General features: G+C 39.8%; 1 protein-coding gene across 6 annotated transcripts in view; it reads left to right on the forward strand.

The window, feature by feature from the left end:
• OSBPL6 (oxysterol binding protein like 6) overlaps positions 1 to 26,450 on the forward strand; it is a 202,091-nt gene that overhangs the window by 128,472 nt on the left and 47,169 nt on the right. For 5 of the 6 annotated variants that reach the window (XM_087435435.1, XM_087435434.1, XM_087435438.1 and 2 more), the window contains 6 exons: positions 10,185 to 10,277; positions 16,356 to 16,478; positions 19,010 to 19,063; positions 20,389 to 20,502; positions 20,620 to 20,790; positions 23,658 to 23,790. In XM_087435435.1, the coding sequence (XP_087291561.1) occupies positions 10,185 to 10,277; positions 16,356 to 16,478; positions 19,010 to 19,063; positions 20,389 to 20,502; positions 20,620 to 20,790; positions 23,658 to 23,790 (688 nt within the window). The remainder of the gene's footprint in view (positions 1 to 10,184; positions 10,278 to 16,355; positions 16,479 to 19,009; positions 19,064 to 20,388; positions 20,503 to 20,619; positions 20,791 to 23,657; positions 23,791 to 26,450) is intronic. The other variant, XM_087435437.1, reaches the window with a different exon arrangement.

Below are 26,450 nucleotides of genomic sequence, written 5' to 3' on the forward strand. Positions count from 1 at the left end.
ATCCCTCTGCCCAGTATCCACTGTAACTCTCCTAGGCTGTAAGTAAAATTCTCTCACAAAGGTAAAGGAAAGCCCCATGCATATTGTATATTTTAAAGTGCCTGACTTCTTGACCTCAAATCCTAATTAAGAGCTGACTTTGTAATAATGATAATAGCCAGTGTTAGTGAGGTTTCAGAGAAATGGACACTCTCATGCACTGCTGCTAAGCGTGTTAATTGATTCCACTTCTCTGGAGGGAAATTTTGCAATACGTATCTAAAAGTCTTTTAAAAGGTCATACCATAGGACCCAGTAACTCAGCTTCTAAGAAATGTGTTCTAAGGAGACAACCAAAGATACATGTAAAGATTTCTGTGCAAAGATGCTTGTCAAAGTATTTTTATAGTATTAAAAATTTAGAAATAGCCTAATGTTCAACAAGGATTTATTTTAATAATCTATCTCATAGCCATACAGTGGAATATTGCACAGATGTTAAAAATGTCTTTTGAGGAATGTTTTATACTGCAGGAAAATTATATATTGTTAGTTGAAAACAGTGGCTATTAAATTGAAAATATAAGGTAATTCCAATTTTGTTTTTAAGAATTGAGTGTATATATGCATTTTAAAAAGAAGAAAGCAAATATAGCAAGATATTGAAAGAGTTTATTACTGGTTATGTGTGGTTTTAATTTCCTTTTTTTTCTTTTCTGTCCCCCCCCCACCTCCCAAATTTCTGCAGTGAATGTGTATTGCTTCTATAGTCAAAAAACATATTTCTTAAAGATCATACTTCGTGAGTTAACATGCGTATGTATATAGCTTTAAAACAGTATTTGGGGGGCCGGCCCCGTGGCGTAGCGGTTAAGTGTGCGCGCTCCACTGCTGGCGGCCCAGGTTCGGATCCCGGGCGCACACCGACGCACCGCTTGCCAGGCCATGCTGTGGCAGCGTCCCATATAAAGTGGAGGAAAATGGGCACAGATGTTAGCCCAGGGCTGGTCTTCCTCAGCAAAAAGAGGAGGTTTGGCATGGATGTTAGCTCAGGGCTGATCTTCCTCACACACACACACAAAAAAAGTAAAACAGTATTTGGAATATAGTAAATATGTGTGAACTATTTTAATAATAAAATTGTAAGCCTTAACTCTATAAGATTTAAAATAAAATGAATATGAAAAATATGCCACGCTGGAAACTTGGAGCAAGTTTTTAAAACCATCCTCGAGGTGCTGAGGCAGGAGCTGGGCCGCCATTTGTTCTCTTTACTACCACATTTATCTCATGGTAATTTTAGCATGTTTGCCAGAGAGTGGGAACTTAGACACTGTATATATTGTAACAAATATTTATTTGTCCTTTCATCCAGCAAATATTTATGAGTACATATAGGCAAATCATAGCTATATCTGCTCTTGAGTTTACAAGAATGATCAAAACAAACCTACTCTGCCTCAAATATACATTCATAAATGTTAAATAGATATATACATAGGATTTTTTTTTTGGCTCGTATTGTTAGCAAAATCATGTGAGTGATTATCATACTGAAAACTTTTGTCTGTTCTGGGTCATTTTAAGCCTTGTAGAAAATTACAATTAACTTGACTTCAGTGTTCTCTTTGAGTCACACGGAACTGTTCTCCTGCCTTTTAAATTAGCTCTACATGTTCCAGAGCCTTTGCTCTTGAAGTGGCTTAGTATTTGTCCCCGTTATTTGCGATTCGTTTATAATGGATGTGATGAAGCATGATCGTAGTTGCTGGGGTTTTGGTGATTTTGTTACGTGCGTGTGTGTTGAGAGTACAGGTAAGGAGCAAGCCCACCAGTAAGTTCTGGTTCCAGTGCTCCTTAAAGGCTACCGTGGGAATTAAAAAGCTGTTTACTCACACAACTTCGTAGTCAAGATCGCTGAACAGCTCTCAGCCTATAAATGGACCACTCGATGGGTCGTGATGATATTTCTTACAATGCAAGGTTTCCAACAACAGACTGGTTCAACATGAGGCCATAGCGATTGGTTCTTAATGACTTGCACATTTCCATGCAGGAAGAGTTAAGATTGTGATGACTGCTTTTCTCCCTTCACGGTTTCCCAGATGTGCTGTGTGGCGTTTTTCCAGCCACCTAAAATTTTCTACTTTCATTCATTTTAGTGGTGATTATGTGGAGATTTATTATGAATGCAATTCTGCCATCTTTCAATGAGGGCAAGGTAGTCGTTACTATAGAGAAAGTAGTAGAAATACTAATGCCTTCTGGCTTTGGTGATTTTAATATTTTATGCTATTCCAAAAGATAATAATTCCTAGAAGAAAACTATGAAGAAGACAGCAGGCAAGTCCGTGTGCATCTTCTGCTGCAGGCGTTCAGAAGGAGGCAGAATCTGCGTTGCCCTTTGCTGCTATGGCTTTCCTATTGGCGAGCATCTAGGGCATGTCTCCACTCACTTGGTCAGCTTTCTCAGTAGATTCTGATGCTCTGGTCACGAGGGAGCGCTGACTGTGGTTACTGGGTTGACCAGGTTACACGATGGCCATGTCAGGTATGGATTCTTCCCTTCCTAAAAGGCACCCAGATGTCGCACACCTGCAGGGTGTTTGGAGACATCTTTCTGTGGCAGTAAGAATGCCTAAGATTCCTAGACATTTATTCTTGTAGCGTTTATAACTGAGATGCTAGCTGCCATTTGTTGAGTGCCTGCTGTGTGCCAGCCCCTGGGCAGCACTGTGCATACGCTGGGTGCCAACTCTGTGACTTGCAATGTCTTCTTAGGTGGACATTTCTATCCCCATTTTACAGATAGAGGACACGGAGGCTGAGAGGTTTATGATTTGCCCGAGCCATACAGTAAATAGCAGCATGAGGGTTGGTATGCTTCTCTGTCTGACTGCAAAACTTACGTTCTTTTCTCCGCATCAGACACTGCATCTCTGAAGTAAAAGCTAGCTGGTTTACTCTTAGTTCTTGAAACTTGGAAATGAACCTTGAGGTTGCACCATATTTAAGAGTTCTGTAATTTTTTTTTTTTTTTGGTTTTTTCATTTCTGCCTCTGTGTTTCCACAGAAGGCTGTGGTAGAGGATGCCTTTTGATGTGTTCAGTTAGTCTTGAGGGAATACACTACTTGAAATTGCTATAATTTTTGTCATTTAACATTAGCTTTCACTTCAATAAAAGGAAGTATTTAAAAGCTTGGACTCTAGAGTAAAATCTTGATTCACATTCCAGCTCCAACACTTACTGACTCTGTGTCATAATTTATCCTCTTTGTGTCTCTTTCTGTTCAATCAGCCATAAAATAAATTTAATAGTCATTACTCAAAGACTTTTTGTGAAGATGGGATGAAAAATCCATGTAAAGCATAGAAACGGGGATATAGAAAGCACTAAATATTAATTGCCACCACTACCATCATCATCATCAACACTTACCATACGAAGGTTACCAGTATCACAGAAATAGTGTTGCTATGTTAAAATTAGATAAAACTAGAAGAGAGACAGTCCTGACAGCCAAAAGCTTGAAGAAGAAAATACTTTAGAAGTTTCTAGGGCCAGCCCCATGGCGTAGCAGTTAAGTGCGCGCGCTCCGATGCTGGCAGCCGGGGTTCAGATCCCGGGCGCACACCGACACACCACTTCTCAGGCCATGCTGAGGCCGTGTCCCGCATACAGCAACTAGAAGGATGTGCAACTATGACATACAACTATCTACTGGGGCTTTGGGGGAAAAATAAATAAATAAAAAATTAAAAAAAAGAAGTTTCTAAATTATTGTGGACATTTTTCTTTGAAAATATTTTGCATAATTCACGAATGTAAAAATAGCTTAGAAAAGATGATCAATCAGACAAACGATTTCAATAGAGTCAACATTTAGAGAGCAATGGTCCAGTTCTTGTTATTACTGCCCTAAAGTTGCATGAAAAGTGAGTCCATACAAAAAATTTGTAGCCATACCCTAAAATATCTCCAGCAGTTCCTTTATGACTTTGAAATGAAATCAAAATAAATGATAGGTCCAACAAACCAAGAGACCTGTTGGGCAGATCTTGTGAACTCTCATTTTGAGAGTCATGTTCCTCTCTGTGGGAGTTGCACTAAACCGTTCAGCTATTATTAAATCTCATTGTCTGTCTGTTTGCCCACACCTTTGATACCAAGTAAATCAGACTGTAGTCATGTTGGCAGATTTCCACTTGCTGCCCAGGAGGTATTGAGATCATTAAACGCTACCCAGGGAACAAACTTTTACCAAATTAAAGAGCTGCAGTGAAATGTATGTTCTAGACTCCTGGTTTTCAGCTAAATATGCATCACTTCTCTCTGAGCAGGGGGAACAAAGGGTGGGTAAGTACTTCCACCTTCTCTATGTGTCCTAAGTTCCTTAAAAAACTGATCTGGAATGAACCTATGTTCATCAGTTGTCACAAATGAAGCACTCTGGTGGGGAATATGGATAATGGGAGAGGCTATGCATATGTGGGGGCAGAGGGTATATGGGAAATCTCTGTGTCTTCCTCTCAATTTTGCTGTGAAGTTAAAACTGCTATTAAAAAAAAAAAGTAAAAAAAAAAACCCACTGACCTGGAAATTAAGTTGTAATTTTAGTATTTGAAAGGAAACTTGATTTTAAAAGAATGATTAACAAGTTTATGTGACCCTTTATTTAACCTGCTTATATAATATGTATAACACCTTGAAGGTATGTGGTATGTGTTTCCAAGTCACTGTGAAAGAATATGAAAATAGCCAGCTTGTGAAGAAAAGTACAAAAATTGTAGCACAAATTATGATCTTAAAGGAAACCTTATGAGAAGAATTAATTTTTGGTAACTGAAGATGTTGCCAAATTAAATTTGACATTCCCCATTGACCAGTCATAGCTTTAAATCTAATAAACAAGAGCTCTGTGATTAATCCACTAGATTTTTCAGTTTGAAGAGTTAAGTCCTTTAAATGTTTTCAAAAGTTCTATCTCATTGAGGTGTGATTTTTATAATTCCAAGATGAAGTCAGAAGGCAGTTTTATGCTTAATCATGTGTTAATGAGTGCTGAGGGGCTGTTTTCTACAAAATAATCAGAGAGCACTGAAAAATTCCATAAATTTTTGACTGGCTACAATATGCAGAGGCTTGTACTAGGATGGGATGAGTTAGGGGTAGAGAGGATGGGATACGAAGATGAAGATGAGCTGGTCCCTACCTTCAAGGAGCACCCAGTCTAACTAAAGTCCAAGACTGAGTATGGTTAAGTTTGAAAACTGTCGTCTTCATATCTGCCGGTATTAAAAATAGAGCATTCAAGGACTTAGATATTTCATTAGAAATAATGAATGGTTGTGTGTGATTACATTACTTCAGGGATATGCTTTTGGTTTTAAAAACCATGAGTTTGAAGGCAATCCTTAAGGTCGTGGATTAATTTTTATTATTGGATAGACAACGATAGTTAAGTTCTCATAATACAGAAAATAAGGCTGGCAAGTTTGTAAGAGGTTTTGGCTTCTTTGTTTTCATTCTAGAGGTTAAATGAAATGTCTTATTTTTTGAAGCTAGTTACATTTATAATGGTATCGGCTAATAGTTTTATTAATTGTACTTTAATTTTTCAGTAAAATATATGCATACATTTGTGATAATAAAAATATGCATTTACTTACCATTTCTTAGGAAACATTTTTATGAGTCTCTGTGCCTTGGCAAATCAACAAAATTTGGAGTTTGAATTTTTCACTCAGCTGACTGTGTACTATATTGTACTATATTTGAAATGAATGAACCTCTTACTTTTCTTCCATGATATAAACTGTTTTGTAAAATCAGATGGAGAAGAAACTAATACTATGTTTGTGCTAGGTACTGCAGTAGGTATTGTACAGATTCTGTCCTGGTTTATTCGGTCACTAAACCTTTTGATCCCCAAAATTCTAGCTACATTTTAAGAATCCCCAGGTATCTATAGAGATAAAATTCATTTTTATCACACTTTAAATACCCTAAATTGATTTCTGTTTCTGTGGCTTGATTTGGAAATCGGGGGTTTCGTTTCCTTCCCCTGGCTAAGTTCCTGAGTTAATCCTTTATTTCCTGCTTACATAGTTGCTACAGTCAAGTTTCTTTCCAAGTTTTGTTTTTTTAGTGTGTTTATTTGGGCAGGGGAAGGCAATACATGTGTGTTTTATTGCCCAGCAACCTACAAGTATGAGGATAGGAGAGGATCCTTAAAGAGAAGCTCAGACCAAAGATATTTCTGAAAAATAAAAGCAGTAGCCACATGGAACAGGGTTAACGCATGGGTTTGCAAAAATTTGTTCAGCCTTTTTTGGTCTTTTGTATGATAAGACCTCTCTCTAGAAAATTAGCATCACAGGAACAATTATTTTGTCTATTTTGTTCTCTGTTATCCTGTCATCTGCACCTGGCACAGTGTAGGTGCCCAATAATGATTTGTTGACTGATTGAATCAATGAATGAACGAATGCGTGAATGAATGAATGATACATTTCACTGGCAGTTTCTGGTCTACTTTATTATATTTACTGAACTTTTTGGTTAATATTCTATTAAGTAGTGAGAGAAGAACTGGTATTAAAATGTGTAGTTTCTAAATGGTTCTATTTCTTGATTTTTAAAAATATCTTGGAAACTGTTTTTTTCCTATAAGAAATTATCTCAAATTATAAAGTTATTTATTTCTTGTGGGCAGGATGGGAGCATTTTATATCTCTGTAATACAGTGATGCCTATATATCTTTATTGCTCATGGTTCTTTTTTAGAAAAATCAACTTACGCATTTAAAAAATACTTGCACAATTTTTTATCTTCATAGAATTTACATTTAGGGAAGTTTTGGTTAGATGTATTTGAAGAGTACATGAAACAAAGTTTATTTTCCTCTCATAGGTTTGTCTAATGTGTCAGGATAGTTTAGGGTTATAAATTAGTAGATTTATATAATTTAGCTTAAGGTGGATTAAGTAGTTGTAAAGAAATTTTGAAATGTATTAGATTTTTAAAAATTGCTTTTCCTCAAAAGAAGCATTATGGGGAAAGGAATAATTTATATGCCTGTCAGAATTCTCCATTTTAATAATAAACACAATATACAGCATGTTGACTGTATTTAACAATACTGCATTGTATATTTGAAAGTTGCTAAGAGCGTAGAAAATGTTCTCATCACAAGAAAAAAATTTTGTAACTGTGAGATGATGGATGTTAACTAATTGTGGTAATCATCTTGCAATATATGCATATATGAAATTATGTTGTTCACTTTAATACAATGTTATGTGTCAATTATGTATCAATAAAACTGAAAAAATAAGCAAATTTTTATTAGTAGTTCTTCTAGAACAGCAGTTCTCAAATTTTTTGGTCTCAGTAACCCTTTACACTCTTAAAAATCATGGAAACTTCAAAGAGCTTGTTTATGTGGATTATGTCTATCTATAGTTACTATATTAGAAATTAAAATGGATAATTTTTAAATATTTCTTAATTTATTTAAAAATACCAATAGACCTATCACATGTTAGCCTAAACATTTTTTATTTTAAAAAATATTTACAAAACAAATTTTAGTGACAAGAATGGTTTTGTTTTACCTTTTTTGCAAATCTCTCTGATGTCTGGCTTAATAGGAAACAGCTGGATTCTCACATCTGCTTCTGTTTAATATGTTATGATATCACATGTTACGTATCCTCTGGAAGACCCCACTGTACACTGACTGCACTGTACACTAGTGAAAGGATGAGGGTAAAAAAGACAAATAATATCTTGGTATTATTATGAAAATAGTTTTCACCTCGCAGACCCCCTGAAAGGGCCTCTGGGACCCCCGGGGTTCATGGCCCACCTTATGAAAACCAGTGCTCCAGAAGCTAGTGGGGTGGGAGGGTGAGTAGCAGTGGGGTGCGAACTTTGACCTTTTCTTTTATATATTTCTATGTTGTATTTGAATTTTTAAATAATGAACGTATGTTACTTTTGTCATTTTAAAACCCAAAAGAGAAAATGAAAGGGTGTGTGTAAATGAAAGACAATTATATCCTAAAAGAAGGTAACAAAATTTTTGTTACCTTCAAAATTGCTTCAACAATAGCAAAAAATTCTCATTTTAGTTTCTAGTTATATGATCTCTGAATAAATCTAAATTTCAAATTTAGCTGATATGTTTTAAATAGGATCGTATCCAAAATTTCAACATGAACAAGCAAATAATGCAAGTCGCAGGTTTGTTTCCATTTCATCTGTTAAGATCTGGACACAGACCACCAGTTTATCACACTCCATAGGGTGGCTTTGCTTTTGCCTCTCCCACAAAAGGCGCTGGCACCAAGTTTGGACACTCAGCCACATTTATCATCTTTCCTCTGCTAATTCAAGTGAATCTGGGTATGGAAAGAGCAGAGTCTCGGTTAATGCTTAAATTGTCCTTGGACACTATCGCTGTTAGATTAGGAATTCTTGCTAATCCCTGCCCAACTTTATATTTGGCCCCAAAATATCTGTTCTTATTTCTTCTGCTTCCTCACAAATGGGAGAAATAGGAGCAATTCATCAATCTTTCACCTCAATTATTCTCTTTTCCATAAATGACTAAAAAAATACATTCAGGTAGGATTTTAAAAATCTGTGGCCCGACCTCTTGTTTTCAAGGTAATAGAAATAACCAAAAGCTTGAAATTTTCAAAGAAATTAGAATAATTTGGCTCAGGTCAGTGTCATTTTCTTAATGAAAAAGCAAATAGTCATCTAATAGTTTCCAAGTGAGATATCAAAAAGTGACCTCAATAAGTAAATAAAATACCAACTTTGTCTAGTGAAACAATGAAATGTTATAACTAGAGTAAAAATTTTAACATTTCATTTTCCACCTATATCTGAATATTAACTCCATTGAGTTATTTCTTTGATATCTTTCAAATTTATCCCCCCATAGAAAGTACTTAATATTTTTTCCAAATGTACAGGTAATATCTATTGCATAAAAAAATTAGAAAAATATTAAGAAAAAATTAAAAATCACCTATAATCCCTTTGTATAGCAACCCTTGACATTCTGCAATGTATTTTGATTATATGTATAACATCATCGTATTCTATATACATTTTATAGCCTGATTTTCAGTTGAGAGAACATCATGGGTATTTTTCCCATATCAATAAACATAGATCCATGTTGTCATTTTGAATCACTGCATGGTATTTCCTTGTGTGTACTGTTCTCATATGTATTCAAATTTTTTTTACTATAATAAAATAATGCTTTAGTAAACATATCTGTTCTTATGTCTTTGCATACCTATCTGATTATATTTTTTAGGGTAAAGACCTAGCTGTGGAATTGCTGGGTCAATGAGGCATGTTCTTCTTTTTCTGGAGACTTTTTAATAAAATTGAAAAATTCCCCTTTAGAAAGATCATACCCAATTTATGCTCCCTTTCCCCCAACCCTGATCCTTGAATTGGACAGTTAAAAAATATTATTATTTTGGTTTTCATTTCTTTGACTACTTCTGAAGTTTGTCAAATGTTCTGCATGAGTTGCCCATTCATGTGCTTTGCCTGTTTTTCTGTTGGAATCTTATCTTATTGATCTGTGCATGTTCCTTATAGTCTGTGTAAGAGACATCTACTGTTTATTGTACACTGATTGTTTTCTTCTCTGTGCATTTGAGAATTATTATATCATAATTATCATGATTATAATATAATTATATTTTAAGGATTATAAGAAACTCTAGAGACTTAAGTGGTGTTAAGGCTCTGGACTTTTTGACGTAGACCTTTCTTTTTTTCATCTCTTGCTGTTGGAGAGGTGAGCAAATATTTCCATGTAAGGCTAATTGGCTAAGTAGTAGATGTACCTTTCTCATAAAGTTATAAAAATGTTGAGACATACTCTGTGTTTTGTTTAATTGTGTGATCTCTGACTCTTGTTCGAAGACTGAAGCTCGAAGACTCTTGCTCTTGCCGCGGAGGTCCAGCAGCAAATCCCTAAGAGGGGAAAACTAAATCCTGTGCTGACATTTTTCCGGCTCTTGCTGCCGCCTTTGGCCTCCTCAGGAACTTGCCATTTTTCACACAGCTCCGTTTCTCCTGTGATCTGTGTGATCTCACCCCCGTGTCCATCCACAGGAGAAATGGGTTGTCTAACACTGGGCTCTATTTCCCTTTACTTTCAGAGTCTCCACGTGCTGGAGAGGACTGCTTCCTCCAGCACCGAGCCCTCCGTGAGTCGGCAGTTGCTAGAGCCGGAGCCGGTGCCCCTCTCCAAGGTCAGTGATGCGTGTGGTGCTTTCTCGGAGGGCGTGAGGATGCCCGTCCTGGGGCCAGCTGAGCTGCACAGTTCTTTCCCCTGACTCCCCTAAGGCAGCTGTGCCGCCCGTGGTAGGGCTGCTCTCCCACAACTACTACCATTATTGCCCATGCACGCATAGCAGGCGCTATGCTGAGTGCTTAAATACGTTATCTCGCTTAACGTAATCCTTATGAACAGCTCCATGCAGTGTAGGTATTTATTACATTTGACAAATATGGAAACCAGAAGTAACTTGCCCAAAGTCAAAAAAAAGCTGGAAAGTAGCAGAGCAGGGATTCAAACTTAGACTTGTTTAAGCTCTGCCCCACCTGCAGGGTAAAATACTACCTACCCAGAGGGGCTGTGGTACATTCAGAGTTCAGTCTCCTTCTCACATCTGGCTGTCCTAGCAGTGAGCTCTAAGGAGACACTGTAGATTATTGATAAAGACCTTTTCTGTTTCATGGAAGCCAGTGTTCCCTCCCTTTCAGCCTTCTCTTCCTCAGACTAAAGATCTAAATTCATTTATGTCTGAAATGCAAAAATCATTAACAAAAGTCAAGGCGATGCCATCCTACTCATCCCTACCGCCTGCTCGACTGAGATTTCCAGTGGGCTGGCTCCCCTGCTGAGAAACTCAGAAAATAGAATGCATGGGGATTTTGAATTCAAACATAAAAATAGCATTTTATTTCCAAAAAAGATTAACTTCTAAATAGGTATAACTGATCCATCCACTTTGCTTTTCCTGTATTAAACAGAATCCTTTGAGAACGCTCTACTGCCCTAGTGCTGTGGAATATGTACACTTGTACCTGTTATACTTTGAAGATGTTACAGGCTATAAAGTTACTCTATCAGACAGGAGTAGACTGCTAAACTGAGGAAAGGGGGAGTTATTAAACCATAAAAAATAACTTAGAAATACAAAAAATGATCTGATTTCTATTGAATGGCAAATAGAGAATGTCTACTTGGTAAATAAAGCTAGTAGTCTCTCTTTTATAGGCAGCTAAAGGAGAGAGAGGATAAATAACTTATAGGGGCAGTGGGAGAAGCAGCTGGCTTTTATTGAGCCCTCACTTTGTGCTGGGCACTGGAGGGGTACACATATTCTCTCACTTCACCAACCCCTGACTCAATGAAGTGAGTGCTGATATGATTCTCATTTCGTTGATAAGGAAACTGAGACTGGAGTGTAAGTTGTCCAGAGTCAGATAGCTGGGAAATGTGTGACAATTAGAGCAGAGGGAAATAGAGACCATGGTAGTGAGAGAGACACAGACAAAGGAAGACTTGGAGAATGAGACACAGAAATAGAAAGGAGAGGTGCTGATATTAGAACAACAAATAAGGAGCAACACACACACGACACTCGCTCTGGCCCCTCCTGTCCCGCCAGCTGCATCTCTAGCCTCGTTGGCATCTTGCTTTATACTCCAGCACATCCCCCTGCGCACAGTGCCCTACACTGACCGCGCTCTCTCTCCTGCACTGCTGGGTGTCTGCTCCTCCTACACTGCCAGGAATGCTCTCCTGATCTGCTCCCCTTCCTTCACCAGCTAAAACGCTGACTCTTCTTTTAAGTTAGGCCCACAGGAACCCTTTTTCAAATGTTGCTAATTGCCTCCCTGCCCAATCCACCCTCAGCCCCAGACCATCTTACGTAGCCTGTCTCTGTACTTAACACGTTCATTACTTTATTTCACATTCTTCCTTATGTCAGGTTCCCTAGAAGGGCATCCTGAGACTGGGCTTAGGGTGCATGATTTGTTGAGAGAGAGTCCTCAAGAGAAGGGGGTGAGAGAAGAGGTTGGGGCAGATGTGGTGCTAAGCAAGAAGGGGTTTCAGCCAGAGTCCACCCTCACCCTGATCCCATGGTGAGCCCTGGAGCATGAATGTTCCACAAAGTTGGCTCACCCTGAGGCAAAGAGGACTTTGTTGTTTCCTCAGCTTTAGTTTGAGCTAAACTAAATGTTTGTACCATTGTGTCCTTCAGTCACTGAGAGCCAAGGGGGTGGGAGATCCTGTGGCATAATTTCCCAGGCACGAAGACCCCAGCTTGGCCAAACAGCCATTCCCTGGAGGAGGGAGCTGTTAGCCTTAGCAGTTCACAGTGCTCACAGCAGCTGGGGCATGCGTCTGCTGCCCTGATACAGGGATCGGGCTAGGGCACCAACAGCATCCACTTCCCATTACTCCTCCATGCAGTTGCCTGCGTGGGTCTTGCTGTAGGACTAATACTCTTGTTGTGTTTTTTTGTTAGCAGATACCACAACTCTGGGGATCCATGAAACCAGAGGGTCCCATTTAATCCAGATACCATAGCATCTCACCATCTCTCAGCCCCTTTGAGAGTAGATGGGCTTCCTGGGCACTGGTTGATGTTGGAAGAACATTGTTTGTAGTACTCAATGTCCTATCTCAGGATTTGTTAAGATTCTTTGGTGCTTTTACCTCCTAAAGCATTTTCACATAACCCCCACCCCCACCCACTCTCACACACACGCATGTAGTGTCTACCCTTGAGAATGGAAATGTCTCTGTTTTTTCAAATGAGCAGACTAGGGTTGTTAGGTTACTTTCTGTTTTTAGTTACTGTTGTTAGATTAAAAGTATTCTTAAAACTTCTATGATAGCAAAAATATTTGTATCTCTGACTCGTCAAGTCCTGACATGATCACATTAGGGCTTTTGACTGTTTCTATTATAAGTAAACCTACGAAAATTGAAGAGTTTTAAACGGTTTTAATATCCATTGAAATTACAAAAAAATTCTTCAATTTTCTGAAAGTAATTTAAGCTTTCTTAAGATAGACCTAGTCTACTAAGCATAGAGATGGATCCTTATAAGTACTGAGATGGGTTGTTTCATTGCTTACACATTTTACTTGTAACCTTATCTTCAGCATTTATGATTGAAATAGGGAGACTGTTGCTTGCTCTGGCTTTATCCTCTGCCTCTTTGTCAGTTTGACAGCGTACTTAACTGTAGGAACTATATTAGGATTCTTTTCTATTTCTTTTGAGGCTGTAATATTGCATCAGAGTGAATGGAATTATTTGTTCAGAGCTGCCACATTTATGTTTAAGAAATACATTTTAACTTTTTTCCTTTTCTATCTTATCCCCCCTTTTATTTTTGCTCTGCAGTTAAACTCTCAAAGAAGAAAAATACTACTGTGATAGAAATCAGTAGCCATAGCTTCACAGGGACAAGCTGTCATTACAATCTGAGTTTAATTAGAAAAAAATTTAAAAAGCATTTGTACTTATTACTAAATGTTTCCATTTTCATAAGTTATCCAGAATATTCTTCATGCACACCCAGGGAATAAATAAGAGATGAACACTAGCCTTCAAATAAGATAAGATCTAGCCAAAAAAAATGCTATTCTTCTAGAGATGCTGTCCATGGATGGGGCTACTAAAAATAGAAATGTCAGTAAATACAGCTGATATCTCTCAAAGAACAGAGAGAGCTCTAATGAATATGTTTACACATATATAGAGACTTATTCTTTTAATATCTTGATTATACCAAACTTTTTAAAAAGAAATCAATAGAAATCCATCATTTTTATGGAAATTTGTATCTACTTTTCTGGTGAGAGTAGAAAGCCAAAGAGATGGGACTTGTTATAAAAACCTATTATTTTCTCTTATTATTCTAGCATTATTCATAAGCAATACTTGTTGAATTGCAATTTGATATTAAAAAATGGGAATGCCAGAGCGCTCCACTGTGTACTTAAGAGGATAATGCCACCTGCACTTGTGTTGTCCAAAAAACATGGTATACAGCCTGAAATTGTCTCATTATAAACATTTTTTTAAAATCACTATATTTAGGGTCGGTCCCGTGGCTTAGCGGTTGAGTGCGTGCGCTCCGCTGCTGGCAGCCCGGGTTCAGATCCCGGGCGCACACTGACGCACCGCTTCTCCGGCCATGCTGAGGCCGCGTCCCACATACAGCATCTAGAAGGATGTGCAGCTATGACATACAACTATCTACTGGGGCTTTGGGGGGGGGGAAATAAATAAATAAAATCTTTAAAAAAAAATTAATCACTGTATTTAATTAACAGTTTTGACCAGATCCATCACAGTTTCTAATGGTATTATCTTCAAGTTGAAAATCACTTTTGGGTTTGTTTTCTTATTAAGGGGAAACTTACAGGTCCTTTAAAGGGCTCTTAATGTTGCCAAATGAACACCAGTAGGTGTGTTTCTGTAAGGTATATAGGTCATTCACTAGGGACCCCTCAAAGATGGCCAAGAAGATGAAGAAATGACACTGGTCCCAGATTGGTTTTCCTGTGGGGTTGGGGGAAGAGGGCGTTGTAGGGTTCGGCTTGGGTAGGCCAGAGGCATGATGCTGGCTTTACAGGGCTTTTCAGAAGCCAGGAGTATCTCCTAGCCTTGATGACGTTATAATGAAGCAATGTTCAGCCACATCTCTTGGAAACATAACTTTCTGTGAAAATCCCACCCCATTTACACACATTGGGACTAAACATAGATTTGACTTGGCCATAGGGCAAGCAGCTTCTGAGATGAAAAGAGACAGAAAAGGAAAAGAGGAATGGATGATAAATACGCATAGCCCTCTCCCTTCCCGTCCCCATGGCCGACATCAGTGACTGATTATGGCACCTTGGCCTCGGGGCCTTGTCAGAGCCTTACAGTCCTTCTGCAGGTTCTGGGCAGCCACCACCCAGACATCTGGACCAGCAAGCCCACCTGCCCTGCCATGGAACCCATCTGCCATTCCTGTTGAAGCCTTTGTTCTATGGTCGTAGGGTGGTTTCTGATAGAATAGATCTGATCTTTTCAGAAGGCAACTTCCCGAGTCAGTTGTGGATGGGTCGTTCTGCAGAGGGACCTGCCCTGATCCATGGAGCTGCATCCAGCTTTCCACAGCTGAGGCAGCAGAGCAGGCTATACTGAGAGATTTTGCTTCCTTGCACTGTAGGCAGGATGGTAGCAGTTGTGCACGAGACGTGGCCTTCTTATTCCTGCCTCTGCTGCTTAATTGTGCCACATGTGAGATCTAGAATCTGAATGTTTGCCAGGTCAACGGTTACTTTAAAGCTGCATGGGTCCTTAGAAATCACCAGTCCTGGGATTTTAAGACCCGGGATGTTGTGTTGCTAAGGGCCAGGCGGCTACCAAGGAAGTAGGCCCAAGGAGGACTGTGGCAAACTGAAGCCAGGCATTTGTCCCTCAGGGCAGGCCCCATGTGGCCAGATCTTACAGGCTTTTAGAAAATCCTAGAAATTTGGATTTTTAAAGTCTGAAATCTTCTGATTTTTAAAAGTTAACAACTCTTGAAATTTTTTTTTAAACACCATGGATAAACAAAGCATGTTTTTTGGAAGAGGAAACCATGGTTTAGTCCATTTTTAACAGAGGAAGGTGATAGTGTGGACTCTAGAATCCCAGAGTGCTGGCCCTATAGTCTGCTGCTCTTTTCGCAGGCTCCCAAGGGCGTGTGTGTCTCAGGATGTGTGTCTTTGAAAGCATGGACTTCTTGGTGTGTGTTTGGCGAGGGGGGCGTTTTATGTGCGCTCTGAAATGCACACAGCCTCCCCGAGGAAAAACAGGTGCCCATAACACTGCTCTTTGGCTTAATAGGTTATGAGCCACTTAGACCGCTGCAGCTTTTCCATTTCTACACAGAAAGCAAGGGCCACACAGTGCTTGAACATTTGTCATGAAAACAGTCTTATTTTAAAACTTTGAAGTGCCCAGAGATTAACTATCTGGAAAAATGCATTTCAAACCTGAGTACAGGCAATTGAAATTCTACCCCAAACTGCAACTCCAGCCCATCTCTCATGGACCCCTATACCTCTAGGTCTACCTGGAAACCCATTTTAACTTCAATTGTAAGTACCTAGCTGTATCTGATGTTAGAATTTGCTCCAGAATGTTGTTCACACTTCTGGTGGGTCAAGTGTTGCCTCAAAAGCAACGTCTACTTAAGAATCTGCTTTAATTGTGTCATCAAGCACCAAGAAACATGTGATTTGTTTTTCTTCTTTTCTCTCAGGAAGCTGACAGCTGGGAAATTATAGAAGGGCTGAAAATAGGCCAAACCAATGTCCAGAGACCAGACAAACATGAAGGCTTTATGCTGAAGAAAAGAAAATGGCCTTTAAAAGGCTGGCATAAGGTAATATTTTAATCATATTCATGTTCAGATCATCTTTGTAAATAGAGAAGATCTTATTTGGTCTTATTAGGTGGGAAACCAAGAGTATGGCTGCCTGTGTAAAACTCATTTTCAAAGCCTTATTTTAACCATACAGGCTGCAACCTATTATACCTATTTAAGTCTGAGATCTGTAATATCTGTAGGCAGGGAAAAAATATTTTACATGATATTTAAAATCCAGGTTGTACATGTTGTTGTCTACTCTGCTTTTTTCACTTAAATTAGTATGAATATGTTCTTATTAAACATTCTAAATATGAGATGTTTTTAAAGGCATGCATGTATTCTATTGGATGGATTTATAGTATATATCCCACCATTATTGAACCAATTCCTTATTGCCGGATATGTAGGTTATGTCTAATTTTTTACTGTTAAGATGTTGTGATGAACATCCTTATACATGAATTTCTATTTAATTCCTTGGAATAAATTCCTGGAGTTATTATTACCAGTGCAAATTAAAGGTGGAAGATCACTGATCTTGGAAGTTCGTTTACTGCCCTTTAAAGTGTATGGTTTATTCTTCCCTCCCCTACCCTACATCCTTTTTCCATCTTCCAGTTTTAATTATGGAGAAAATATTTTGCACTACATTATTGCAATTACCTGAGTAGCAAGAATTCTGTGATGCTAAGGAGGAGAAAGTTGTCCTCCATTTTCAGTATGTCTTTGATAGACCAAGTTCTTCTACTTGCCACCTCTGCCGATGGATTTCATCTCAGTGCAGATGGATTTGTTGGCTCAAATGGCCTGGTGGTGGCTGCCCGTTGGCCCAAAGCAGGAAAGTTATGGATTATCACATCCTTGAGGAAATACATTTTTTGCAATTCAAGGGAAAGCCTTGAAAATTAATGGATGGGAAATGTTGCCCCAATCCCCTGTCTCTGAGGGTGAAACAAAAGCAGGTCAAAGAGGCTTCTGACTAATGTTTCCTCTTGCTTTTCAGAAACCTCCTCAGTCTCTCCTGAAGCCATAATATTACCCCAATGCCAGGAATCTCTCTCTACCCTTGTTCTTCCTTGGATTTTGGCCAACTGGCCATATTCCTTCCTAAAATCACCTTTTGCTTTTCATTCTGACCTTGCAATTCCTTCAATCAATGGCCTTGCTAATCTGTTCCCCCATGACCATCCTATAGGTTATCTCTGCTAAAATTCTTTGATAGAAATGGAAAAAGAGAAAAAAGAGGTCAAAGAAACAAATTTTATATGAATTGCTAACTTTAATTTAGCACTCTCAGTCCATGTTTCAGCAAAACTGGCTGTGGTTCAACAGCAACTCTTTCTGGACCATACCTTTGAATATTTTGCTATATAAATAGTAGTTCTCCCTCGCATTGCCTTTTCTCCTGGACTCTAATGCCATCAGATATTTATTCAAGCATCAGCCCATTTGATTGCCCAAGTCATGGGCAATTGAGTAATCAAGTGTTTTTCAGCTATAGAGATTTCTTTTTTCCGGTGCTCCTTGCCCCCCAGAACCTGTAACAAAGGGGTTACAGTGGCCTTCTATGAGTTCTGTGCAGCGTGTCCTCAGGCCTGACTGCTAGCCACCTCAGCAGCTAATGGTCCTGAATCACATAAAAACTTCCCAGCAGAATAATCTTCCAGCAGCAGAAAGACTCCCTGCATCTGTAGAGACTGGAGGAGGGCACTGGACCCGTTGTTTGATTGGCTCCTGGGAGCTGTTTGTTCTCTTGTCAATTGCCCCCGGAAAGGAAGTCAGTAGCAGAGAGTTCCTGAGTGTTTGTGGAGCAACAGCGGCTAGATTCATTTGGACTGGACCAGAAGCATCTTGGAGGAGACAAAAATTGCCAAATCTCTCTCTCTCATTTTTATTTTTACCATTAATGTAGTTCAGAAATAATTTTTAATCTCTTTTACTAATAGTGAAATGCGAGCATTTTGCTAACTAGAGATGCAAGTATATTGCTAACGCTACTTCTTAAACTTTCTAGATAATTCATTATTCATAGATCCGGTCCACTGGTTTCTGTTACAGACATGAGCATTTTCAGGAATTATCCATGGTATCCAGAGAAATGCAGGAGTTTACCTCCAGGATGAAAAATTCCCTGTAGACAAGCTCCTCACAGAATCACTGTGACCTAACCCAGGTTATTCTCATTTCTCACTTGCAAAAGCATCCCATTGTGGTTCATTCAGAAAGTCTTAGCTGCAGGTCCTGAGATTCCCTCCCTCCTCCCACCTCCCACCTGCCCCCCCTTAAGAAAAACCTTGGTGAAAAGATTCCATCCCTATTGGATTATGTGTAAAAGAACCCTAGTAGGTTAAAGGTACAGAACTGGAGCTCTGATTTCCTTACCATTTACTGTGACTGACTGGGGCCAGGTGCACTGAACCCAATACATTTAAATGATCAAACGTATTGATACCTAAATGCCAAGCAACTTTAGACCCACACTTGTGAATGTGTTATATAATTCAAAGTACAGATGGTAACTGGGGCTTGTTTGGTTCTTACAGCGTTTTTTTGTCCTGGATAATGGAATGTTAAAGTATTCAAAGGCACCACTTGATGTAAGTAGCACTCAGGACATGTTTCAAAGATTGATTTAGAATACTGCTTGAAGTGAGTAAACACCATAGTCATTCAAGCCTTGTGCCATGGTTACCAGCTTTGTGTATTTCTGTGCCTGTGAGATTTAACAAGCTACCGAACTTCCATGTTCCATGGAAGGTGTGTTTTATGCTTATGCTCAGGCTAGCATAAAATCTCAAACTGGTGCATGAAGATTTAATTTAACCATTGTAATGTTTGTTGTTAAAAACAGGGGCTTAGGGCCGGCCCTGTGGCTTAGCGGTTAAGTGCACGCACTCCGCTGCTGGCGGCCCGGGTTCGATCCCGGGCGCGCACCAACGCGCCGCTTCTCCGGCCATGCTGAGGCCGCGTCCCACATACAGCAACTAGAAGGATGTGCAGCTATGACCTACAACTATCTGCTGGGGCTTTGGGGGAAAAAATAAATAAATAAAATTATAAAAAAAAAAAAACAGGTGCTTAAACCTAAAAGTGACACATTAATAAAATATCACCCTTTCTGTCTCGGAAAGAAAACCCAAATAGGGTCTTTTTCCTGCATCTCTCAATAAACTATGCTTTATGTGCTTTTTTGAGATTTAAAGCAACCTTTGCTCTTGTCGATGCCCTTTTAAAACCTGTCTTACAAACATCATTTCTATTTTATACATCCTTTTATCTGGGGAATCCCCACTCACTAAAATTATTTTAAGTTATTTTTCTCTAATATAAAAAGTAGTTGTTTGCATGCAAAACTGGAAAATGCCCTTCTTCCTTTCACTGTGATGTAGGGGAAATAACAGAGGGCTCAGATTGCGGTTTTGTCCCCATCCCTTCCATTGAATCAGCTGTGTGTCCCTGATCAGACGAGGGCAGCCAGAAGGAAGAGCTGTGTGCTCTGTGCTCTCTGGCCCCAGCTGCCCAGTTCTGCCCCAGCAGCTGTCTTCTGGCTGATTACTCAGGGATGTTCTTGGTTGTAGGTCAAAGACAGACCATAGTTATTTTAGGAACCACTAAGATATCTTTTTGGGGATAGAAGCTGTGCAATCTAGAATTATGAATAATTGACATTATATGTTATGCCAAAATCTGGAATAAGAGATGAATAGTCTGATTTATTGAAATTGCTGTGAAGTCACTGCAACTTCAACTGTCCTCAGATTAAGGACCTTGACCTCAGAACCGTAACCATTTTCTCCTCGTAAGGGAGGTGTAGTAGTCCATTTCCCACAGAGAAGTTCAAGATTACATTAAGCTTACTTCAGTACAGAAACACATCAAATCGTATATCCTTCCACCCTATTAACTAGTCTTTCGATTTCAGATTCAAAAAGGGAAGGTCCACGGGAGCATCGATGTCGGACTCTCGGTCATGTCAATTAAAAAGAAAGCCCGGAGAATAGACCTCGACACAGAAGAGCATATCTATCATTTGAAGGTGAAATCCCTTTTCAACAGTTTCTCTGCCACTATCGGGGGAAATCACTTGCCTTATATCAGTGGTAAACAGGAGATTGGTTTCACTGTTATGTTCTCCTCTTGTTCATTGTTTTAGGTGAAATCCCAGGACTGGTTTGATGCATGGGTCTCCAAACTGCGGCATCATCGATTGTATCGGCAGAATGAAATTGTGAGATCGCCGAGAGATGCTAGTTTTCACATATTTCCTTCAACCTCCACAGCTGAATCCTCACCAGCTGCTAATGTTTCCGTTGTGGATGGAAAGGTATGACTTTGTTGTATAAAAATCAGGCCAGAAATTGCTTAGAAAATTATGCACACACATAACTAAGTCTCATTTGACAAACCAGAAAGAGAAGGTTTGCTTTGTAAAGTAACCCTCAGATGACAACAGTGACATTTGGCGTCAAAGTTAATCACAAGTATAGATTAGGCAAAAGTGTGGATCACCAAGAGAAGTTGTTTTTCCTTTCTATGAATGGACTGTATCCTAATTTTATGTAGCTTTGTAGGAACATTAGGAAGTAGAGTGAACCTTTGGTTAATCAACACCTAGAAATCAATGTCTTTCTGGGCGTTAATAAGAAGACCACAAGGTTTTGAAAATGAAGCTTGCTTTCTTGCCTTGAGCTGTAATACATACATAACCCAGAAAAAGACCAGTGAATTTCCCCATGAAGTCAATGCAAGTGAGCTAAAGAATATGACAGTAATATAAGTAGTGGTCCATTTGAGTGACCAGGCACTGGGTTAAGCATTTGACATTCATTTAAGCATTTGACCATTCATTTGTCTCTGGTTTTGACTATAGCCAAAGCTCAGAGGCAGTAAAGAATTTGTCCAGAAGTCGGATAGCCATTAAACAGCTGAGCCAGGATCTGAATCCATATCTTTCTGTTTCCAAAATCAGGGTGCGTTCCATTATACCAGGTGCCAGACCAAAGGAAGCTGAAGTTGTTCTTTGGGCTGTAACAAGAGTTCATGTTGCTGGTGCTGTTTTCTATGTTGCTGAAAAGCTAGGGGTGTTGCCTATTAAAAATCAAGGTTAAGACAACAGGCAGAGAGACAGCTGTTTCTGCCTTTGATTCAATAATTAAGTTCTCTGAACCATAGCCAGATTGCACTGCCCAGGGGTGTTCCAGCTTCCCACTTGGCACCTGATGTTGAGAGCAGAGGCATCTGTGAATAAGCTGGCTGCCACAAGGAACTGGGTTTAAGAACGTTTCAGTGACGATTTTGCTTTTTTTCTGTTTTTTATATAGGAATAAATGTAATACATGTATCCAAGTTTCCTTTGCAAAGCATTGAAAAACCTCATGGACTAACTGAAAGACTAATCAAATCAGATTAAATTAAATACTGCTGTATTCAGTTTTTTCTATCTCAATGGAAATTACTTAAATAATTTTTGTTAAATCCCATTAATTGTATTTCACAGGGCTCTCAAACCTTACATTATTTCATTTTGCTTGCAGCCTTGCCAAGGACTGTTGAATCATCTTTCTCCTAGGATTAGTGTGTAGAGTTAGCCCTAATATGAACCAGTTCTGAGATGAAAGGGAATGAACCAGGAGGTGGAGGGGTTAGGAAGCAGGGCACTTACAAAATGACCCAATGCAAGATGCTCAAGATAGTCCTCAGGTTTCTCTGGGCCTCTTGTTTTCTCACCACAGAAGAGAATAAGTCCCAGAGTTAGTCCAAATTAAACAAAAAATGTATTCCAGAGGGATATTTTTAAAATATAAATGTTTAATTCTTTGGTTCTCCCAGCTTCTGCCTGCGTCTTTGGCACAGAGTGTTGATCAAAGATGTATTATTTTCATCCCTTGTGTTATTTATTAAGTTACTTGGGTGATATCCGAGAATGGAGAACTGAAACCAAATCCTCCCCACTGTTTGCCTTAGAATAAGAAAGCTCTTCAACTCTGATTTTCATAAAAGATCTATTGCTCTAGTTATGAATGACATCCCTCTAAGATCTAACTCAGTGAAGGATTTCCGTTAAATTTATCAAAATGCAGTGAAGAGTGAAAAGAGCTTTTTATCAGTCTGCTTGCATTCTAAGTATCAAATTATGACACTCCTGAACGTTAATTTGTTTGTGGCCCTGTGTGGGTAACAAATAAGTCTGAGTTTGCTAAGTATGTGCATCATTCACTTCATAATGATTTAGAAGAGACACAATCAATTGTAATTGAATATTAGGGTTAAATATGAAGTTTTCAAGTTCTTTTAGCTTTTTGGGAAATAAGTTGCTGCTTTTTTCACGAAGTGTTTACTGCACTCACTTTAGTGTCTACATACTTCATCTGACTTTAATTTACTTCACATAAAATCCCTTTAATGGAAAGTCTATCGGCTATAGATAGTAACTTGCGAAGACTGCCTCTTTATGTATTATAATTTTCAGCGTGCGTTCAAAGCATTGCAAGGTTGCTTGCTGGTGGATGCTGTATTTAGGAATCATGTGTGGCTGATGAGACCTTGAGCTGATCATAAGGGTACAGAGACCTTTGGAAAGGAAAGGCCTTCAATCACGAGTGAAAAATACTGCAATAAGGACACTGTATCACATACAACTTACTGAGTAACTTAAAATTATTGGGAATTTGGATTGGCAGGTCCTTGTGGGTATCAGACATAACATATTGACATGTTGTCCCCTTCATTGTATGGTGGAGATAGCACCCTAATGAGAGTGTTGTTATTGTTTATGAATTTTGGCTTCACTGAGCAAGTACCACATTCAGCCAAGAGGCTTCTTCCATATTTTGAATGTGCCCTTTCTTCTCTTTTTTTTTTTTTTTTTGTGAAGACCAGCCCTGAGTTGACATCCGATGCCAATCCTCCTCTTTTTGCCTAGGGAGATTAGCCCTGGGCTAACATCCATGCCCATCTTCCTCCACTTTATATGGGACGCTGCCACAGCATGACTTAACAAGCGATGCGTCGGTGCGCACCCGGGATCAGAACCAGCAAACCCCGGGCCGCCGCAGCAGAGCGCGTGCACTTAACCGCTTGCGCCACCGGGCCGGCCCCTGTTGTTCTCTTTTTCAATGTTACTTGTATTTTTTTTAATCACTTAAATGTCCTGTTTCTGCTTACCCACACACTTCTTTTTGTTCATTGTAGGTGCAACCAAACAGCTTTCCATGGCAGTCCCCTTTGCCGTGCAGCAACAGCCTCCCTGCCACCTGCACGACCGGCCAGAGCAAAGTGGCAGCCTGGTTACAGGACTCGGAAGAAATGGACAGGTGTGCAGAAGGTCAGTTCTTGCCCAGTGTGGGCTCTCAGGATAAGCCAGAAAAACAGAAACAAAAGAGGTGAATTGTGAGTGCTGTACCTGTCACCCCCACCCCCTGGATTGCTTCCACCTTTCTTTTTTTTATTTCTATACACTGGATCCTTCTCCTTCCCATGACTCAGCTTCTTACCTGCTGATTCTCCTGCACCCTCACAACTACTGAATCTGGTTTCGCCCTTATCCTGACTTCCACCCGCTTCAGCCTTCTCCCTTTGTCTCATTATCAGTTCCCTGCTGGCTCCGATAGCCTCCCACTCCCGAACCCCCAGGCAATCACCCGGAGAAGTGCTGCTTCCGGAGCGCCCTCCACCCTCGCTCTTGACTGTCTGCCAGGCCACTTTCACAGCTGCCTTCTCGGCTGCTCCATCTTGCCCACGGAACAAGTGTATGTCTCCTGACAACCTAGCAATAAACAGCACAATTACACTGCATCTTATATCCACAGTTACCTGTTAGCCGTGCTCCACTATGGATTAGTTATTAAATACTCTGAACTTATACACGATTCCCTCACTCTGCATCATACATGATTCCCTTACTGTACCATCTCTGGGCCTCTTAATCTCAAGAAACTTTCCCCTTCCTTGTAATTAGCCTGAGCATGTTGATCCCAGCTAGATCCTGTCTACAGGTCAGTTTTCATTTGACCTTCAAAAATAAGGAAAACAGGGATAACATAGGAAATATTTAATAAGGCAAAATTGATTTAATTTTTAAAATTATTTTGAGGTGACATTGAGCCTAACTTTTTTATATAAATTTTTTTCTTCTGTGAAATTATGGTGAAAGTAGATATTAGATTTTGTTTTTTATGTCCTCATTTAGAAAAACTGAAATTTGGCGATCTGTGTTGGTCCCCCCAACCAAAAAAAATTTTTTTGGCTCTATATGTGTGTGAACTCAAAGTCTGCAGCATTTTTATTAGCCCTCCACACATCCCAAACTCAATCTTTATGTGAAAATATGATTTTAAAAGGGATGTTATATTCATAAAGCATGTCCAGCTGACATTCTATTAAAAGAGTTTTACTTGAATGTATTCACAAAACATACAGACGTTAAGTATTAACTTCAGGTTGGGGAAAGAAAGTAAACCTCATTTTCCTAGGACATTGAAGGTTCACCTCAGCAGCAGTTCTGGACATTTCAGCCTCTCCTCTAACTTCTGCAGCTTCCTACACGCTCATGGCATTTAACCCAGTTGCCTACATTGCTGAAAAGATTCAGACCATCCACTGGGGCAGAATCCATTCATGTGACCAACAGGAAGAGACACTGGCTTTGACGCCAAGGGCCCTGGCTGGTGGGGGAGGGAGGGACACAGTTGTCTCCCTGGTGACTCAAATCCTCTGTGGCCCATCCCCTGTGCCCTCTCTCCGGTCTCGGGAGTGCTCCTCCTTCTCCCCAGCCTGACTGCTCTACCTGTGTCCTCCGTCCTGCCTTTCTGTCTTCTTGCAGGATTTCGTGCAATAATTATCTCCTCTCCTGGGGACAACCTCGTCTTTCTCGCTTCACTTGTTCCTGCTCTCTGCCCATAGACTCCAGCTTCTCTCCTGTAATTTGACTTTGTCCTTTTGGCTCTATGGAAAAGGCATTCTTGGTAGCAGGAAGCCATCTGATTTCTGCTGTGTTCTCAGGCCTCATCCTCTGATCCGCCCTGCGGGACCTCCTCTAATGAGCCTCCTCCCTTAGGCCCCATGAAGTTCTCCTTTTTCTCTACTGCTCCTCCTCTGCTTTGCTGGGATTCTCCTCTGGCCAGCCTTGGCTGTGGCATGATCAAGATTCAGTCTTCTGCTTTCAGCTTCAATAATAGTAACTATAGATTATTGGATGCTCAGTATGGGCCAGGCTCTGAACTGAGCACTTTACATATATGGTTTTATGTGAATCTTCACATAGTACCAAGCAGGAATTATGAACCATATTTTTATAGATAGGGAAACCAAAGCTCAGAGAGGTCAAGTAACTTGTCCATGTTACACAGCAAGTACTTGGCAGAACTGGAGGGCTAAACCAGGCCAACTTGATCCTAATGACTATGCTTTATGTTCTGGAGATGACAGGCATGCTTAGAGTTTCAACTGAACTCTGTTTTGATGATGAGAGTTGTGATGGTGGTGGTGATGTGATGATGGTGGCAGTGGTTCTGGTGGCAGCTAATAGGTATTGGACATTTCCTGTGTGACTATTCTAGGTGTTTTATATGCATTAGCTACTTTAATCCTCTCAGCTCCATTTTACAGATGAGAAAACTTAGGTACAGAGAAGTTAGCTCAGTTGGACCAAGTTCATGCAGCAGGTAATAGTGGAGCTGGGATTCACCCTCAGGCGATCTGACTCCAGAGTGTATGCTCCTAATCGCTGCACCATATTCCACTCAAAAAGGCTGAGAACTCTTTAAATCTCAGATCTCTGTCTCCAGCCTGGGCTGCATTCCCAGCGCCTCACCTTGCTGTTGGCCCTTTCTGTCTGTACTCTCTGTTGTACCCCCTTCTCAGCTTGTCTGAAACCAAACTCTTGTCTCTTCCCTGAAAATGGTCCCAGCTCCTGGACTTCCCTGTTTCTGTCAGTGCTGCTGTCATAACCACCCGAGACCTCAGCGTCGTCTTTGAGACTGAGGT

The sequence above is a fragment of the Ceratotherium simum genome, chromosome 9 (assembly GCF_057802395.1).
Source record: "Ceratotherium simum simum isolate JZ-2026a chromosome 9, ASM5780239v1, whole genome shotgun sequence".
NCBI lineage: Eukaryota > Metazoa > Chordata > Mammalia > Perissodactyla > Rhinocerotidae > Ceratotherium > Ceratotherium simum.